The sequence below is a fragment of the Aplidium turbinatum genome, chromosome 17 (genome assembly GCF_918807975.1).
Source record: "Aplidium turbinatum chromosome 17, kaAplTurb1.1, whole genome shotgun sequence".
Taxonomy (NCBI): domain Eukaryota; kingdom Metazoa; phylum Chordata; class Ascidiacea; order Aplousobranchia; family Polyclinidae; genus Aplidium; species Aplidium turbinatum.
In genome coordinates, this window is record NC_137488.1 from 1,519,170 (window position 1) to 1,539,547 (window position 20,378).

Genomic DNA, 20,378 nt, shown 5'->3' on the forward strand with positions numbered 1-20,378 from the left:
CACAATATGATCATATAATTATCAACAAAAGCTTTAAACTAAAAAGCGTATTTTGTTTCTAGGAACATTAACGAACGTAGCCTAATAACAGCCGTAACAAACCTTAGATATTGAGGAATGTCGAGAGACTTACATTGAGAGACAAATTGAGAGGCTCACAAAAGTGCGAAGATTGTTGAAACAAAACACAGAATTCATAGAAAAAATTTGCTTTTTTGAGAAATTTATATTTTTATATTTCACTATTTTCACATCAGAATTTCATAGCCTACCAATTCATAGCCTAAGGTAGTGCTCGGAATTTACGTAGATTGAAGAATCAAGATGCTAAGTATACTGTATGTTTTTCTTACTGATCAAAGCGAACAGTTGCTTAAAAGATGTTTCATAATTTTGCTGCTGGTTTTTGTTGTGTGACTTTTAACTTTTTTTTGTCGTGTCCAGGCTTGCGCCTGGTGGATGAAGATTTAGATTAAGTGGACGGAATGGAAAGGAAGCCAATCTTCGTGTCCACCTTCAGGCATGCCTGTGTCCTGCCAAAGACACAGCTACTTGCTTTTGAGCGGTGTCGAACCAGCGCCCTTTTGAGTATCGTAACAGGGCTTTCATTACTTGGCAATGCAGTTGACAATTTTTACTAACGTGTGACACGTATTTCCTCATAAGCCTATATAACGTCTATCTTAAAAGAGAACGTTGGTTATCATTGTATATCTTTACAAACATAGCCAATGGCGGATTATCTATAAAGTTAACAATCTGAAGCTTTAGGTCTACGAAAATTTAGCCCTTCAAAAATCAGAAAGTTACTCATGGAAGAAAGGTTAAATATTTTGAACTTGCTGTGCTTTCTTGCTGTCCTACTATTGCACCATGAGAATTCCGTTCCAAGAGGTTTAAAAAATAATTCTTTATTGCCAAGCTTGCACTGTATAATTTTACAGACAACACACCATGCAGCAAGAATGAAACTGTGTTGCATTCTTATGATTGTGACATACTGTAGTTGTCTTCATTCAACTCACCCCTAACTTTAACATAAATAGCGGCCAAACAGCTTGCTAGAGGTTTAGTTGAATAAGTTTTATACCTCCATCGGAAGCCAAAGTAGGTCTTAAAAGTTTTAACGCTTGTAAAAATACGCCAAAAAGTGATTTAGTTGGGGTCTACAATACCCATAATCCGGCACTGCAAATGACATCATCAATCATCATATTACTGTATTAAAAGCACATTAAGGCTATTAAGTGCGTTTAATAGTTGCAAGGCATATGTACCTAGTTGCTTGTTTGTATATCTACACTCTACAGCTTTGTTAATCATGGTATATTTGAATCCACCTATCACAGAAGACTATTCAAGCCGACCACTTCGGTAAGATTACTTCTGCAGCAATATTGTTTCCGTAACCTCATAGAGTTCACACTGAGGTCGAGTTTGCAAACATGTACAAATTTTTGTAACTCGGAGTTCGGTTATTCCGAGCGATTTAAACTTCGCATTCAAAATAACAAGTTTCCTCATTGTCCCTCTTCAAAGCGGAAAGTTGCTTTGACAACCTAGTAGAACCCACCTATGGATTCGTGGGATGTTACTATTTAAAAATATCGGTAGGAAGTTTGCTGCCTTGATCTTTGATAATTTACATTCCGCTATCAAGGAGCTTTGTTTTACTTGTCATCATTTGATATAATTTACTATTTCAAATACGCAAAGTAGCAAAAGAGGAAGAGCCCGAAATGTAGATACTAAACTCATGTTGGCTTGGTTTTGAATCTTTATCCTCGAACTGACAAACTCTTTGATAGATCATTCCTGGTAGCTTCGCATACTTGCAGAGGCTCTTGACGCATGGCCGGTTTCGGAGATTGACAGAGTGAATTTTTGTCCGATCATTGAAGTGTTGTTGCCAGGGATTTATTCCATTCACTGGGTGCGGTGGGTGCCATTGAATGGAGAGCTGTCTTGAAATGCGCTCCTCAAGCGCACACCCCAAGAACCGAACCAGCGCCGCGTGATCTTGAGCCGGGCGCTTAACCACTGAGCTAAAGAGGCAGCAAACGTTTCGAAAACGACACCATCTTTATGAGTAGTGCTAAATTTAGAATACTTTACATTTATATCTTTACATGCATTACATTTATAGCACTGAAGATGAAGACAGTGTAGTTTTCGAAACATTTGCTTACCATGAGTTTGGTTTCTACATTTTGGGCACTTTATTTTTTGATTAGATTAACCAGGCGTTCCAACTATTTTGCTCAACTACAATGCTTCTTGAAAGCTGTAGAAAAAAAAGTCAATGCTGATCTATTCTATTTTGTTAGACAATTTGTATCAGTGATTAGCCTGCGCTTGTGAAATCGCGAAGATATTGGTTATTGGATAAGGACACAAGGGAAAAAAACTACTGTTTGATAAAAGTACTTTTTTACAAGTGTAGTTGAGACAAAGACACGTAGCCTACATTTCATGCTTCTATTTTTAGCTCATCTTCCTACTACGACACATTGAAGAAATTTGGTAGACTCAAAACAGACGTTCCAGTGAGAAACAAAACTGCGTCATACGAGAAGCATCTTCTGCCGCATACTGACCTGACCGGCGGTGGCCACGGGAACTCGTGTGAGTGACTCCTCTCTACTAACTGCAATATCGAAATTCCGTTTTGAAGCCAATGCGCACGTGTTTTCTATAACTTAACTTCGTAAGAATGTTTTTTCATAAAAGCCAACTTATCCGGCCCCCGGCCAATTCGCCATCACGAAAAACTACCATTATTCTATGCAAACGTGAAAGCAATACGTCACAAAAGAATGAGCCTGGCAAGAATGGTCTCACCGCTTTCAACTTTTGTAGATCCACACAAGAGAGATTTTGCCTGGAACCTTCTCTACTTAAAGCAAAGCTGGGGAAGCGACCTCCGTTCTGCCCGGAATGCAAATGCGTCGAGAACGTCTGACGTCACTAGTAAATCGACATCCAGCGCAGTGGAACGGAACAGAAAGTCAGCAGCTGCTGTGATCTCTGACGTTACTTCAAGAAAGGTGAGTTAGATTAGATTACTATATTGTACGTGCCTGATGCTTTCCGAACGAAACGCAGTAGTAAACCAATCTTTTTGGCTAATACTTGACCATGCTCTCCGTTAACTCAATAGATTTACTCGAGTTATTTTTAGCTTGTAAAGCGACCGGTTAAAAGTTTAACGGTCAGTCTACAACAGTGGTTCTTAACCAAGGTTCGATTGAACCCCTGGGGTTCGACGAAGCTGTTTCAAGGGTTCGGAGCGAACGTCCTCTGAAACATGGTTAAGAACCACTGGTCTACAATTTAGCCAGAGGCGTAGCAACCGCTCTCCGAACCCTCCGATCGGAGGGGGCCCCGCAAAGAATGAGGGCCCCTCCGCCGAATTTTTTGGAAGACTATCGAAATACAGGATTAGGCTAACCACGTAGTCACAAACGCACGCGAAATAGCAGAGCTTACTGGTATTGAGCAGATTGTTTTCAAAAAACACGTAGTCTTGAGCGGGCACGTAACCACTGAGCTAATGGGGCGGACAGTGGAACTGGACAATCACTACAAAAAAATTAAAAGAAAAATAGGAGACAGTGATGCCAACGAACGAATGATGAAATTGAATCGTTTCATTTATGTCATCGAGAAAGAGAGAGGACTTGTCACGGCAAGCATTTTTTTAACGTACAAGAACAGCCTTCAGGAGATATATCCGAATCTTTGCATTTGCACCAGAATTCTTCTGACCGACCACACTACTTAGGCCTACTGTCGCGAGTGCTGAAAGGACCATCAACAGAATGAAACTGATCAAGAATATCCTGCGATTAACCGTGGCAGATGACAGGCTTTCTGCTCTTGCAATTACCATCGAAAACAAGATTGCCAAATCCCTGGGCTATGACCCATTACAATTTGCGCAAAACAAGGCTCGAAAGAAGCGCTTTGCATAATTATGGAATATATGTCCACACTGTCACTGTAGACCAGTGGTTCTTAACCTTTTTTCCCTTATTACCCATTTCTGTCCAGATCAAAGTCTCATTACCCAAAATCTAATTTTATCTATCTTGGTATTTTGCCATATTAAAAATATAGAAGAGCGTTATTCAACAAAAACAGCATTTAATGCAAAGAATGACATCAATAGTGTCAGTGAGACATTTGCTCTTGTTTTTTATGTACAATCGATGCAATATCGGGTGTGATTTTGGATACTGCACAACGCAAATCTGACTCCAGATCTAAAAGCTTGTTTCCAGATTTTTATTTCAAAGCAACAACACTTGAAAATGCTGATTCACAGAGATAAGTGGAAGGGAACATAGTCAACAATGTTAGTGGTTTTTTGCGCAACTTTTAGATATACTTTCCCCATCATTCCCCAGGATTTTCCCAAGCTTTTATCTTCAGAAGAAGCCTTGACAGATGACTCATAAATCATGTCTAAAAACCCTTCTTGGATATCTTCATCTTCTTCACTGGGAAAATTTTCATATTAAAATAAAATATCACTGGTTGTTTTGAACGGACTCAAAACATCAAAAAAAGTGTAAGTAATAAAACAACTTTACCACTTACAGCTGTGACATTGTTTGTTACATCTATAATTCTAAATATTTTGGTTCAGCTGATTACCCACCTGCTATCCTGAAATTACCCACATGTGGGTAATTACCCATAGGTTAAGAACCACTGCTGTAGACCTATGTATACACAGTGGTGGGCGCAGCTAATGTAAAAGTTAGCTTTCAACAAAGAAATCAGCGGATTTCCAATAAATTTAATTTCGCTAACGAGTCCGCTAAAATTTCTAAATATTAGCGAAAATGCTAATCCGCCAACCACAGCGTTAGCATCACTAATTAGCGGAACTGTGCCCTCTACTGTGTATACATAATATGAATCCTGCATGTTGCGTAAAATGAATACCACATTCCAGTTTCTGCGTTTGTAGGGGCCCCGGACTTATGTCCGAAGGGGGCCTCGTTCTTTGTTGCTACGGCCCTGAATTTAGCCTACTAGGCTACTGTATTTTATAGTTTAATTACGGTCCTTGTAATAATATGCCATACGATGTATATTATTCTTGATGTATTAACTTTGACTAAAAAGCGTATAAGCTTGGAGTAAAATCGACCAAAAAGATGAAAATTATATTTCATTCTTTTTTTTTTTTCATATGATATTTCAAAGTTTAGGACAGGTGTTGGAAAGTCGGCCAGAAATTTGTTTCTGTCGCATTTGCAGGTCAATGAAATAACCGAGCTCATGATCATAATAGCAAACAAATAGAAAATTCATAAAGTGCCATGCTGTAGGGTTATAGGCAAATTGTTCGTAAGCAATTGTTCGTAAAGCAGTTGTTCGTAAAACAATTGTTCGTAAAGCATTTCTTCGTATACATCAAATTTTAACTGCATGCACGAAAAAATGCTTTAGGAAGAATTGTTTTACAAAGAACTAATTTCGAACAATTGCTGTACAAACAATTGCTTACGAACAATTTGTCGGACACCATGCTGTAGACTTGTAGAGTGTAGACAGGTGTACTTAAAATCGAAGTAAATGAAACAAATTATTCAATTACTTGAAAAACTTTCTGCAGTTTTGCGATAGAACATCAAGAACAAGGTTTCGTTCAGCTGCAACACAAGAGTCGAAACAAGGCGACAAGAAGCGACAAATCGCGAGGTCGGAGCAATCGCGCACGACGCTCGATTCCATCCCAGAGCATGAACCATGTAAGTTATACTCAGAAGACATGGGAGTAAATTGGTTTGGAATAAACAAAACGACTGATAAACAAGGACAGGTATCGAACTGAGTCCTTCCAAGCGTCGTACCCGAATGCACTGCATAGAAGTTAAGAACAAGTGAAAGCGACCGAATGCGAAAGTTGCAACGTGCTTCATGCCAAACTAACCAAGGAAGTAAGAAAAAAAATCCGATACATCTGTAACACCTTCAGAGTTTTATAGTCGCCTAAAATTATGTATGCAGCCGCAGCATCACAAAGCGTTTTCGACCAATGGTTGACAGGGCCTGTAGCTAATTATGCTTCTTGCTTACCCCAGTCAGCCGAACTGGCTATACAGCCCTGGCAAACCTTTCTTTGAAGTATGCGGAATTTCAATGAGTTGACAACATATTAAAAGAAATTACCAAATTCATAAACTTCATAAAATATATCATCAACCTAGGAACAATATGATGGTTGTAATAAAAGGGAATTTCATTAACATTCCAACAGTCCACGTAAAGTGTAAAACATATATGTGCTACTGATCTGAATTCTGAAAATGTCACTGCGTTTAAACGTATTTTATTTCAGTGACGTCACCTCAAAGTCGTTGCCTTGCCACTGAGAAGTCGAGCAAGCGAAAACAAGTCGTTTCGTCTATGACAAAAGCATCGCGCAGATCGCATAAGAGTAGAAAATCGGATTCCAGGATTTCAACGTCGTCTTCTGTGATGTCATCAAGACTACCTTCCGTCAACTCTGGACGAGAAACTCTTTCCAGCGTAAACACAATGCGAAGCTACGATAGCAGGTCTCGCTTGAACAGTGTGATGTCACGATCTACGCAATGGGACGAACATGAAGGAAGGCCGGCGGCAGAGAAGCTGCTTGGCCGGTCCCAACCAGACCGCAAAGTGGCAAACACAATCAAACCGGAACTCCTCAAAACTCTGGTTGGAGAAGTTACGGGACAGCTCAACACTAGAGGGCGGAAATCCCAACATCTCGACTCTGCAGCAGTAGCCTCCGCCCTCATTTCCAACTACAGCGTGAAGCGGCACCAGCCGTTCACAAACTTATCGTTCGAGGTGGAAAAGTCGGCAATAACGACACGATTACGATCCTCACTGTACAAGACAAAGGAGGCCCAGCGGAAGCCAACCATATTTCGTAGTAACCTCACTGAAGTCAAGAAGCACAAAAACTTCAATCCACGCCACCATAGCGACATCACACGGCCAGTTATGGTAGACAAACATGCACACAAGCATCCGCTAGAAGATTACTCTCCACCGAAATGGACACCGAAGTTAAATGGATTGTCAGAACGACTGAATGGGCCCTGGACAACTTACGAAGCCCGATAAATGAATAAGAAAGTTTCATAGCAGTTATGAACGCTGACTTTGTCAATTAAGCTATATTAAACAACTTGGCAAGCTTACAACTTCTTTCCACTCAGACAGCTTTCATACACAGAGAAGTTTTCGTTCGAGACATTCACAGCTTTATGTTAAGGTAGGCTAGGCTAGAGCAGACGCCGCCTGCTATCATTACACACATACAACTAGATGCCTGGTAAAGAGATTTTCTATCTTGTTTGTTTCTTATTTTAGCGAGGGCACCAAGCCTACTTGGTGCCCAGGGTGCACCAAGCCTACTTGGTGCCCCTACTAAAAAGAAACAAACAAGATTTGAGGAGGTCAAAGTAAAACTTTTGGTCTAAATCCCCCCTACTTCTAGGGATGGTAGAAGTTTGCTTACTAAAAAAGAAGATGGACAATTGGAGGGTTGTATTGAGGTGAAATTCGGTGAACTACAGCTTGAGATCTACCACCAGTGGCGTAGGCAAGATTTTCTCTAGGAAGAGGCCATTCGAAATTTTTTCGAATTGAAACTACTGTAAAATGAATTGAAAAAATACACATTTTCTAATAATAACCAGGAAGTCATATTTTATAAGATTAGCTGCTACCATGCTCAGATTACATTCACGATAATTTGTTAGTTTGCAGATTGCAGCAACTAGTTTACTCATTTAGATAGATTTTGTATTGAAAACAAAAAGTGTGATATAACACTCTTGACGTCACAAAGGCTAGAATGTTTTACGTAGACGACGTAATTAGCTTTAATTACTCAACCTAGTGAACCACTCGTATAAGGTACGTGCAGTGGCGCTGGCAGGATTTTTTATTGGGAGGGGAGAGCGTTCGATATAATTTGACATTTTTTTATCAAGAGTATAGAATAGTCTGACCAAAGTTTAAAGTAGCCGAGGCTATCTGTTGGTGAAATATAAACACTCACGGTCTTTGCGTATGTCACATCACTTTTGGATTGAATTATTAGATATGTGAATTATGGAAAGCATAATATTAGGCCTAAAAACGAATAGGCTAAGTAAAAACGTTAATAGTTCGATTAACAGGCAATGTCCTTATAGATTACAGCATAACATATCGAACATTTTTGTGAAAGTTTAAAAATAGAATGTGATTTTTGCGGTAGCCTACCGTACTTTGAGCAAAACTTATCGCACTCTGAACATATACCGTATAGGCCTATAACAAAAAAACGGCCTACCCTACAGGGCCGTGTGAGTACCACCTCGCCCCCTACCGGTACCTCCGAATTTACTAGTGGGCTTCTACTTTTTAGTAGGCCTAAAGGTACCTAATAGCCTATATTTTTCAAACCATAAGTTGTGAAATCGAATTAAAAACATCAGACTGACTCCACAATCTGTTGGGATTCCATCTTTGGCTACATATAACAATGCAAAGGGCTACGAAGTTTAATAAAAATAACAGGATTTTGCGGGGCCTAAAAGATTTTACAGGGCCGTTTTCAAAGGATAATTTGGCAGTGAAAAAGGCCGTTTCTAAAACACGTACGGGTAGCCTAATTGCATCAGTCTTACATTAAAAAAACGAAAAACTAGAGAAAAGAATGAAGCAGTGTTTGTCTTCAAAAAAATAAGACGGTGGGTTGAATTCAGAACATATGTTGTAGCACCAGGAATTTCAAGCAAAATATAGCAATTCATTTGATGAGAATGAATTCACGTAAAAGCAAACAAAACTTTTTTGCAGTTCTGCCAATGTTTGATTTTTGTAGTGGCCCCTAGTTGTCCATATCGCAAGAAAAATGAGTTAAGTGAGTCGTTCCGGCATGAGCTACTTTTTCGAACAAATCATTGTAATAAATCATCATATTAAAAAGGGTCAGAAGCGCATGTGACTATTGGCTAAGTTTGATAGAAATTAGGTAGAACCGGGGACTATGGAATAAAACTATAAATCACCAGATAAATCACCACCATCCGCTACTCTAAAAGTAGCGTGCTGCCACTACTTTTATCTTAAACTGACACAGAGCTTTGTGACATCAAAATGACCTTGAAAACGAATAATATCATTCGTTTACATTGCGGTGTTGTAATTAATGAACAGACGTTTTAAATTGGACTGGAAAAGTTCAAGAACTTGTTTCTGTCTGAAAAAAGACCATTGCTGACTTTACGCACCGACGTTTCATGCGATGGCACCAACACACCAAAAATTCATCCTCGGAGTTGTGACTGGCAGTAGCGTAGCCAGGAAATTTGAAAGGGGGGGATTTTGACAACCCAGCGCCGGGGGGTCTGGGGGCCTCCCCCAGAAAAATTTGAAAAATTACTTTGAATTTGGTGCATTCTGAGAGCATTTTCAACAAAAATGTGGTTATGAATATTCTTGTAAAATAGTGCTGTCCGGTGGCATAGCAAAAGGATAAGATCATGTTTTCTTCGGCATTTTTCGGAAATAAAGCTAAGTCTCTATGTTTTCTTGTTGCTAATTCCTGGCTGAGATGTTTGAATGTTTGGTATTGGCAAAACTCGCTCTTTTAATGCAATTTTGTTTAAAATTAGGCAATTTTTTTTTGATTGAAAGCATCATTCTCAATATCGTGACATCACACGCGTGCCAAAGGGAGGGTTGTAACCCCCAAACCCCCCCCCCCTTCTTGGCTACGCCACTGGTGACTGGTATTGGTGTCACTCTTGTCGGTATCAACGTCGCTTATAAATGATAGAGAGTAGGGCAGGTCGATTTTAAAATTTGATATGGAATAAAGTACCGGTAGGTGCCAATAAGTGAAAAACATCTTTCGCAAGTAAAAAAAATAAGTAAAGTGCAACGATCGCTTGCGGAAATACGATTAAATTCTTAAAAGTTGCTCCCCACGTTTGTTTTAAAAAGTGCGAATATGTAGCGCCGTTAGCGGAAGTCGTCATAACAGCCGCAAACGCGCGATGACTTTCTCCATACTTTATAGATGATGTAGGCCTACCTAATCACAGTAAGTTAGTGGAATTTTATAAGAATAGGAGACCTGAACAGTAAAAAAGTTGTTGTTTAGCTCGAATTGAAATTAAGCACTTAATTCAGTGATAGACTGTAGGCCTAGTGCTTGTTATAAGTCTGACGCGTCTCTATATACTTAGGCTATTCATTCGATTGAGTAGCCTAATCAGCTTATCATTACAGCATTGGAGAATGGAGATGTGCTTCTTATGCATATAATAGATCGTTTTGAGCAATGATTTGACAAGCCAGTGAATCAGTTGATCTAGATAATTTTTTTTTAAATCTTATTTAATTTCAGCTAGTATGTGATAAACTTTCTTGTTTACAAACTCTTATTGAAACATGCCAAAAGAAAATCCGCAAATAACACGACAAAGTGAACAGCATCATGGAGGAGGCCCTTGCGAGCTTGCCAAAACGGAACCTAGCACTTATAAACAACTAATTCAATATTATTACCACCTTAACAATGCTAAAATTAAAAGAAATATTTGGGGTATTGTTTTGCACATCAGCGAGGATTTAATTAGTAGGCCTATCTGGCAGGCAGTAGGCCTAAGCTAAATCCTCGCCTACGTTTGATTTCTGACAAAGCCATTAACAGCAAAATTAAAGATTTATTGAAATTGGTTAAGAATATAAACTGCATACACGCAAAAGGCCGAGCTAAAGCTAATCTGGGCATGTATTTGTTTGCTGGAAGTTGTGGCATGCAGGGATACTCGAGTCAACTGCAAGCTCTTGAATTGCAAGAAAGAGCACATGCTCTGCAAATGCCAAAATTCCATTGGAAGAAAGAGCTTATCTGATAGATCAAACGCTAAAAATTGGTCCTAAAGGTATCTTTCAAATGTTATTGGTTGATCGATAAGCAGTTTTAAAAGCACAAAATAATGAGAAACGGCTACAAAATCTTCCCTCTGACTTCCACGAGGAAGAAGGCGATATACCTGGACCATCAAAATTACCCGAATGGATAAGTAGCTCAAGCACGTCAAGTTCGGCGTCAGACAAGGTAAGCACGATTTATTTAGTCGATTGAAAGTGATAAGCTACATATGAATTGGTACCACAATGAAATACCACAATGAAATCGGTCCTGGCTCCACTTCTTTTCAACATCTATACCCACGACCTGCCAACTACGGTCTCCGCAAAATATGCTTATGCGGACGACCTGGCAATTCTCCACTCCGCAAAGTCGTGGGAAAATTTAGAAGACACCTTGAGCCAGGACATGAAAACTCTCTCAGCCTATCTCCAGAACTGGCGACTGAAACTCAGCGAAACCAAAACTGTGGCAGCAGCTTTCCACCTTCATAATCCGGAAGCTGATCGTAAGCTACACGTCCAGAACAACGGAAAATCTCTGTCCTTCTGCCCCGAACCAAGATATCTTGGAGTGACACTGGACAGATCGCTCACATACCGCCACCATTTGGTGTCACTGCGCAAGAAACTCACATCCCGCGCTGCGCTACTCAAGCGCCTGGCAGGCTCTAGCTGGGGGGCGAGGGCTGACACTTTGCGTATAGCAGCCTTAGCCCTTGTCTACTCTTCAGCAGAGTACTGTGCACCTGTTTGGTGCCGCAGTGCTCACTGCCATAACATCGACACTGCCATAAACAGCACCCTGCGCACAGTGAACGGATGCCTGCGTCCCACACCATTGGCCAATCTCCCCATTCTCGCTGGCATCCAACCCGCTGAGCTTCGTCGCGAAGAAGCCACTCTGTCCCTCGGTCGACGGGCACTGGAGCCTAACCACCTTCTCCACCACAACACCTCTGCTCTCCCAAACGAGCACCCCAGTCGACTGAAATCAAGACACCCATTCGTGCCAGCCGCTCAACTTCTTATCAACGAAGCTGATGTACAAGACATCTCTGCGGTTGCTTGGGCGGACCATAAATGGAGTTCTGAATGGAAGTCAACCGCCACCAGACTCTATTCGTTCATCCCCGACGCCGACACACGCCCCATCGGTCTAACACTACCAAGACAGGCATGGGTGCGCCTCAACCGTCTCCGTACGGGCGCCGGGCTTTTCCGCTCAACCATGCACCAATTGGGAATGGCCTCTTCCTCCTCCTGTGAATGTGGTGCCGAGGAACAGACCGCAGACCACATCATCAATGACTGCTCCATCTTCAAGCCACCTAACGGAGTGGAAGGTCTGCGTGTCATGGATGATGAAACCAAAGACTGGTTGCTCTCTAGTAGCCTCCCAGTATAGTCCGGGAACATCGTGAATCTGGGGTGGTAAAAGGATAGACCCTCGGCCCCAGACGCTCACACGACGACGACGACGACAATGAAAAAATCAACACGTGCATCAAATTGATGTTATTTAATAAGCTTAGTGCACAAAGAGTATAAGTAACCTAAAAATAAATGTTTAGGACCTAAACATTTATATACAGAAACTACTTTACCTTTGTTTGCCATAAATCCCTGATGTTTGAATGTTTATAATTTAGGCCAGTAACATTTGATTTGTATCACAGATTTATTATTACCGTAAGTTACTTTTTCTTTAATGTCATCATGTTTTATTTTAGGACAAGCAAGAGTGCCGGCCTGCGAATACAGCACCGTAAAATTTCCGTTTAGAGCTTGTGAGGAGTGACTGTATCATCGTTTGGCACTGCATTAGGCCTATTACGTGGCATAAAACATTTTTTGACAGCGGAAATTGATCTCCGTCACATTATTATGAATAAGTCCAAACTGGATCGAGTCAAATCAAAAACCAAAGTTATCGGCGAAAAATTACAGACAGCAGCAAAATCTGAACTGTTTTTTTTTTTTTTCTTGGCGTCGATAGTAAAAATTTTAGCAGTCGCTAACTTAATTTTGTATTTTGCTAGTGAGCACAGGGTAGCAAAAAAGATTCCATTAGTCAACTGGAAAGCAAACGAGTGGCAAGAGTTAGTGGATATCAGTGATCTTGAAAGCCCAAACCCACCACTGACACAGGAAGTTTCAAATTAGAACCTTCAATCATTCGTTGACAACGATCGGAAACTGAACATTTCTGATGTACCTTCACATTCGCAAAGTGTGGAGAGATGCGTAAAACTGGTTGCGGAAGCTTCGCAAGTTTCCTACGGTTTCGAAAATCGTCACAAAACAATTGTTGCCAAAGCTCTCAGTAGAAATATGCGCCCGCTGTTTCCGTCTAAAGTTTATTATCATCACTCTTACGACGAATTGCAGTCCGAGCTGTAGCTCAGCTAACCAACTTTCACCTACTGTAGTTCGCGTATACTGAACATTTGTTTCATTTTTATTAATTTTTTACTTCGAAGAGTACGCCTGAACATAAAAGTTTTCATTTTGAGTTCCCGAAGGATTGAGTCAAAGCAGTTTAAACGAAAAATAAGCAGCGTTGGTTTTTGCGCCATCTAGCGGTAATGCAGTTTTCTTTCAAAAATCGAAAAAAATTCAAATCAATTTCCGCAAGCCGTTTCTCATCCGGTATGGCTGATATTTCACAGAAGTGAGTTTTTCAGCTAAATCTAACTAACGGTACATTATTCACTTTAATATTCCAAAAAAAGTATAAAATCGACCTGCCCTAGAAAGCGCTTCTCGTGTGTACCGAATCACTTAAAGATTTCGATGCGAGGGCGAGTGGATGTTCCGTATCAAAACTGTTCCCAAGGCCGTGTGTGAGCACCACCTCGCCCCCTGAAATTAACAAGTGGGCCTCTGCGTCTAGTGGTAGCGCTAAATGTTTTTCAAACCTTGGGCCTGTTTACAAACAGTGCAAGAAAGCATTAGGATAGAGCAGCAAACTTTTTCAAAGTAAGAAAACACTTCACCTTCATCATTTCAGTAGAGTAGGCCGAAACAATTCTCGAATTTTGTAAAAACGATTAATCAATAGCCTATGTCGACAAAGCAGCAACGGATTTAGAATCCAAAACAGAAAATTATGACAAAATGTAGCCTATAGCTACTTTTAGACGCAACAAATTTAACTGATGTCAAGACGCACACTTTGAATTTAACAAAATTGGATTGACGGAGAAATTTCGCTTTAGAGTAGTTACGTCTTTTAGCTGCAATAGGTCGGCAGTCGGAGGTCAGATGTTCAAATAACCGTACCGGTTTAAGACCTCGAATTGGCTTTAAGACACCGAGTTGCAAAGGTAACTCAGGACCTCCGAAATTAAAACTCACGGTTTCATGTTGTCGTAAGAATTCTCGTCCCAAGATTATATCCCATAACAAATCATCCATGACTAAAACACATTTAGTTTACTTTGACCTTTGTAAGGCTTTAATTAACTGGTTGTAAACTTAACTCTATGGAACATAAAATAACGATAATAAACGACGCGCTCAAACTAAACAGCATGCAAGCTTCCCAGCCACTGCACTACAATGTGAGTGGCAACTCATCGAGTAAGCAGAGTCACGCAGCAATTAATCAGCCAGAAGCAAAGTAAAGGAAACACAGTAGCAATAATAGTAACGCAATAATAACGCAATTTTACGACATTCTTCCCTACAACAGAATGAGAGCATATACAGAATTACAGAAGTATAACTAAGCATTTACATATAAGGTACAACTCCATATCGATCTACTCCTTTTCGAACTCTAGTAGATCGACGCGGTTCTTGAATGAATCCTTCGGAGCATGCCGGCTGAGGATTATTGGAGGGTTGATCTGCCGGTTCGTCTAAAGCGTTTGGGTGCTCTTCGGTAGGGCCGTTGTCAACACTCGTACTTTGACCAACACTCATACCGCTGGGGTAAGTTGTTTCATTCAGAGCAGGTTCTTCTTCCATTCTCGGAGCGATGTCACGTAAAGAAACAGTTGTTTCCCGCCCACTTGGCAACCGGACCACGGCATAATTCGGTGTAGTGTGCACCACATCAACCTCGTCTACTAACGGGTCGTATTTTCTGTTTCGGACATGACGTTTCAGATAAGCAGATCCTGGACTACTCAACCATGTAGGCACAGACGTTCCAAATGAAGATTTACGTTTGTAATTGAATAAACGTTCGTGGGGGGTTTGATTGGTCGCAGTACAAAGAAGTGATCGGATTGAATGAAGAGCATCAGGAAGCACTAACTCCCACTGACGAGTATCCAATTTTCGAGACTTTAAAGCTAACTTGATTGCAGACCAAACAATTCCATTATAACGCTCGCACTGACCATTACCGGGTGCGTTATACACAGACGTGCGGCTACTTGCAATACCACGCCGCTGAAGATAAGAAGACAGTTCACGAGACATAAATGCAGTACCTCTATCAGTATGAATATAACTTGGCATACCAAATAACGAAAACAATTGATTCAAACAAGTTATCACAGTTTTTGAGTCAATATTCGAACAGGGGAACGCAAAGGGAAAACGTGAAAATTCGTCTACTATCATTAGTATATAATGATTTTTACTGGATGACGGCAACGGACCTTTGAAGTCCAAACTAAGCCTTTCAAATGGCTGGGTCGCTTTTACTAGTTCCGCATTAGGCGGCTTGTAAAATTTAGGTTTGATTTCACAACATATCTTACAACGGTTAACAACTTGTCGCACATCTTCAATGGAATAAGGCAAATTTTTCATCCGAATAAAATGATGAAGACGGGTGATACCAGGATGGCACAACGATTCGTGAATTTCAATCAACGTATTGTCAAACATGCTTGCACAAAAGGCTCGCGACAAGGCATCTGGCACATTATTGAACTTGCCTGCCCGATATACAATTTCAAAATCAAACTCACTTAACAACATACGCCAGCGCATTATCTTCTCATTTTTGATCTTACCATAATTTTGGGAACTGTACATAAATGTTACTGATTTTTGATCAGTAATGATCGTAAAGTGGCGGCCTGACAAAAATTGGGCCCATTTCCGAACTGCCTCAACTATAGCAGCGGCTTCTTTTTCCACGCTGGAATGACGGAGTTCGTTCTTGTTTAACATTCTAGAAAAGAACGCCACAGAACGATTTCGTTGATTTAAGGAAGCAGAAATTGCATTCTCAGATGCATCAGTTTCTATCACAAACGGCGAGGTTTCGTCAATTATCTGTAAGGCAGCAGACGCCAAGTCGTTTTTGAGCGTATTAAACGCTTGTTCAGCTTTACTACATATAGGATATCTATCGGCATTGATAAGAGGCTTAATTTTTTCTGAAAATTTTGGCAACCACTGTGCATAATAAGAAAATGTACCAATAATGCGTTGAAGTTCCTTTGAGCTATTTGGAACAGGTAGATCAAGAATCGGTTTTACTCTATCGGAATCGGGTCGTAAAATGCCCTCTGAGATTTGATAGCCCAACAGTTTGATGGAATTCGTCGCAAAAATACTCTTATCTCTGTTCAAGGTGAGATTACATTCTTTCACAGCTTTTAAAAATGTGTTCAAATTAGCATCGTGCTCTTCTCGCGTGCGACCACAGACCGTAATGTCATCCAAATAAGCAAAAGTACCCTTGCAGTTAAATTTTGCAATGACTTGATTTACCACACGCTGGAAACAAGGAACTGCGTTTTTCAGGCCAAATGGTACTCGCTTAAATTGATACAGTTGCCCATCCGCTTCGAATGCAGTATACTTTTTTTCTTCAAGGAGCAACATCACTTGGTGATAAGCACTTCGCAGGTCTAGTGTGGAAAACCACTTGTACCTAGATACCTCACTAATGATGCTTTGGATTTTTGGTAACGGATATGCGTCTAGATAAGTGAATTTATTAATTGTTTGACTATAGTCCACGCACATGCGTTTTTTATGATTCTCGCTTTTTACAACTACCACTTGCGCACGCCATGGCGATGAGCTAGGCTCAATGATGTCGTCCTCCAACAGTTGAGAAATGTGATCAGAAATAAATAACTGGTCCGCTTTAGAGTAGTTACGTCTTTTAGCTGCAATAGGTCGGCAGTCGGAGGTCAGATGTTCAAATAACCGTACCGGTTTAAGACCTCGAATTGGCTTTAAGACACCGAGTTGCAAAGGTAACTCAGGACCTCCAAAATTAAAACTCACGGTTTCATGTTGTCGTAAGAATTCTCGTCCCAAGATTACATCCCATAACAAATCATCCATGACTGAAAAATCGACATCGGAGTATTTGCGGCCTTGTAGTTCCACCGATGCAGCACAGCAGCCTTGAGTTTCTACAGTAGCACCTTTAACAGCCAAATCAATTTTCATGTTGGTGCTGGGACTGGCAATGTCGATTTTTGCCTTACGGCAAAATTTGCTGTCCATGTGGTTGAGCTTAGCTCCAGTATCGAGGAGACAATTGGCTAATGAACCATTCACCAAGACATACAAATTCACATTTTCTCCATTTTTAACTGACGTCGATAGCGTAGATAATTCAAAGTTTGGTTTCTTTCTGGCAAAGTCAGACGCAGCAGCTTTTATCCGTGGGTTTGTTCGCTGTATAGATCGGCATTTTCTAGCATAATGCCCCATGCGTCCACATTTGTAGCATATGGATTGTTTTGCCGGGCAGTTAGTTCGTTTGTGTAGAGCTCCTCCGCAAAACGTACAAGTTGCTTGATTAACGGTGGCACATTCAGTTTGAGGTGGTGCGACATCTTGCTGGCTGTTGCAAGGAGCAATCGAATTTTCGGGAGTCATGCTACTGCTTACCAAATCATAGCAATCAGCACTCTTGCGAGCTTCTTCAAGCCTTCTTGCTTTATCAAATACGGCAGTAAGCTGAAGAACGTTGTCTTCGAGTATTCGCTGTCGGATGTACCCAGATTGAAGACCAGCGATAAAGGCATCCCTGATTGCCGCTTCTTTGATTTGCACGGAGGTAGAATCCATGAAATTGCAATTGCCACTTAGCGCTTTCAATCGTTGTAAAAAATCTTCTAACGATTCTCCAGAGTTTTGATGGCAAGTGTTGAGCTGGTGTCTGGCGAATACTTCATTTACGGGCTTCACATATGCACTTTCTAAACGCGCAACTGCCTCATCAAAGGTAGCGCATTCACTGATGTAGGAATACACCGATGCATCAATCAAACTGACCAGAATATCGAGCTTATCTTCGGCTGTAGCATTTTCGATCCGACGTAAATAATTTTGAAATGTTTTCCTCCAATGCTTCCATTTCTTGGTGCTATCTGAGGCATTTACATCTACGTCGAAGGTCGGAGGTCTTAAGCACTTGCTGTCCATTAGCAATCAGTTTACAGTTAATTAAATTGTACTAAAACACATTTAGTTTACTTTGACCTTTGTAAGGCTTTAATTAACTGGTTGTAAACTTAACTCTATGGAACATAAAATAACGATAATAAACGACGCGCTCAAACTAAACAGCATGCAAGCTTCCCAGCCACTGCACTACAATGTGAGTGGCAACTCATCGAGTAAGCAGAGTCACGCAGCAATTAATCAGCCAGAAGCAAAGTAAAGGAAACACAGTAGCAATAATAGTAACGCAATAAAAACGCAATTTTACGACAGATGCGTAAAACTGGTTGCGGAAGCTTCGCAAGTTTCCTACGGTTTCGAAAATCGTCACAAAACAATTGTTGCCAAAGCTCTCAGTAGAAATATGCGCCCGCTGTTTCCGTCTAAAGTTTATTATCATCACTCTTACGACGAATTGCAGTCCGAGCTGTAGCTCAGCTAACCAACTTTCACCTACTGTAGTTCGCGTATACTGAACATTTGTTTCATTTTTATTAATTTTTTACTTCGAAGAGTACGCCTGAACATAAAAGTCTTCATTTTGAGTTCCCGAAGGATTGAGTCAAAGCAGTTTAAACGAAAAATAAGCAGCGTTGGTTTTTGCGCCATCTAGCGGTAATGCAGTTTTCTTTCAAAAATCGAAAAAAATTCAAATCAATTTCCGCAAGCCGTTTCTCATCCGGTTTGGCTGATATTTCACAGAAGTGAGTTTTTCAGCTAAATCTAACTAACGGTACATTATTCACTTTAATATTCCAAAAAAAGTATAAAATCGACCTGCCCTAGAAAGCGCTTCTCGTGTGTACCGAATCACTTAAAGATTTCGATGCGAGGGCGAGTGGACGTTCCGTATCAAAACTGTTCCCAAGGCCGTGTGTGAGCACCACCTCGCCCCCTGAAATTAACAAGTGGGCCTCTGCGTCTAGTGGTAGCGCTAAATGTTTTTCAAACCTTGGGCCTGTTTACAAACAGTGCAAGAAAGCATTAGGATAGAGCAGCAAACTTTTTCAAAGTAAGAAAACACTTCACCTTCATCATTTCAGTAGAGTAGGCCGAAACAATTCTCGAATTTTGTAAAAACGATTAATCAATAGCCTATGTCGACAAAGCAGCAACGGATCTAGAATCCAAAACAGAAAATTATGACAAAATGTAGCCTATAGCTACTTTTAGACGCAACAAATTTAACTGATGTCAAGACGCACACTTTGAATTTAACAAAATTGGATTGACGGAGAAATTTCGCTTTAGAGTAGTTACGTCTTTTAGCTGCAATAGGTCGGCAGTCGGAGGTCAGATGTTCAAATAACCGTACCGGTTTAAGACCTCGAATTGGCTTTAAGACACCGAGTTGCAAAGGTAACTCAGGACCTCCGAAATTAAAACTCACGGTTTCATGTTGTCGTAAGAATTCTCGTCCCAAGATTATATCCCATAACAAATCATCCATGACTAAAACACATTTAGTTTACTTTGACCTTTGTAAGGCTTTAATTAACTGGTTGTAAACTTAACTCTATGGAACATAAAATAACGATAATAAACGACGCGCTCAAACTAAACAGCATGCAAGCTTCCCAGCCACTGCACTACAATGTGAGTGGCAACTCATCGAGTAAGCAGAGTCACGCAGCAATTAATCAGCCAGAAGCAAAGTAAAGGAAACACAGTAGCAATAATAGTAACGCAATAATAACGCAATTTTACGACATTCTTCCCTACAACAAAATGAGAGCATATACAGAATTACAGAAGTATAACTAAGCATTTACATATAAGGTACAACTCCATATCGATCTACTCCTTTTCGAACTCTAGTAGATCGACGCGGTTCTTGAATGAATCCTTCGGAGCATGCCGGCTGAAGATTATTGGAGGGTTGATCTGCCGGTTCGTCTAAAGCGTTTGGGTGCTCTTCGGTAGGGCCGTTGTCAACACTCGTACTTTGACCAACACTCATACCGCTGGGGTAAGTTGTTTCATTCAGAGCAGGTTCTTCTTCCATTCTCGGAGCGATGTCACGTAAAGAAACAGTTGTTTCCCGCCCACTTGGCAAC

The 20,378-nt window shown here is 40.6% G+C and overlaps 1 protein-coding gene across 1 annotated transcript; it reads left to right on the forward strand.

Moving 5' to 3' along the window:
- Nucleotides 1–1,233: 1,233 nt before the first annotated feature.
- Nucleotides 1,234–7,197, forward strand: LOC145786836 (uncharacterized). Its single transcript, XM_082598576.1, has 5 exons — nucleotides 1,234–1,374; nucleotides 2,489–2,625; nucleotides 2,860–3,047; nucleotides 5,630–5,765; nucleotides 6,356–7,197. Exons 1-5 carry the CDS (start codon nucleotides 1,322–1,324, stop codon nucleotides 7,129–7,131), a joined length of 1,290 nt encoding a protein of 429 aa, XP_082454702.1. The 5' UTR covers nucleotides 1,234–1,321; the 3' UTR covers nucleotides 7,132–7,197.
- The last annotated feature ends 13,181 nt before the right edge of the window (nucleotides 7,198–20,378 follow it).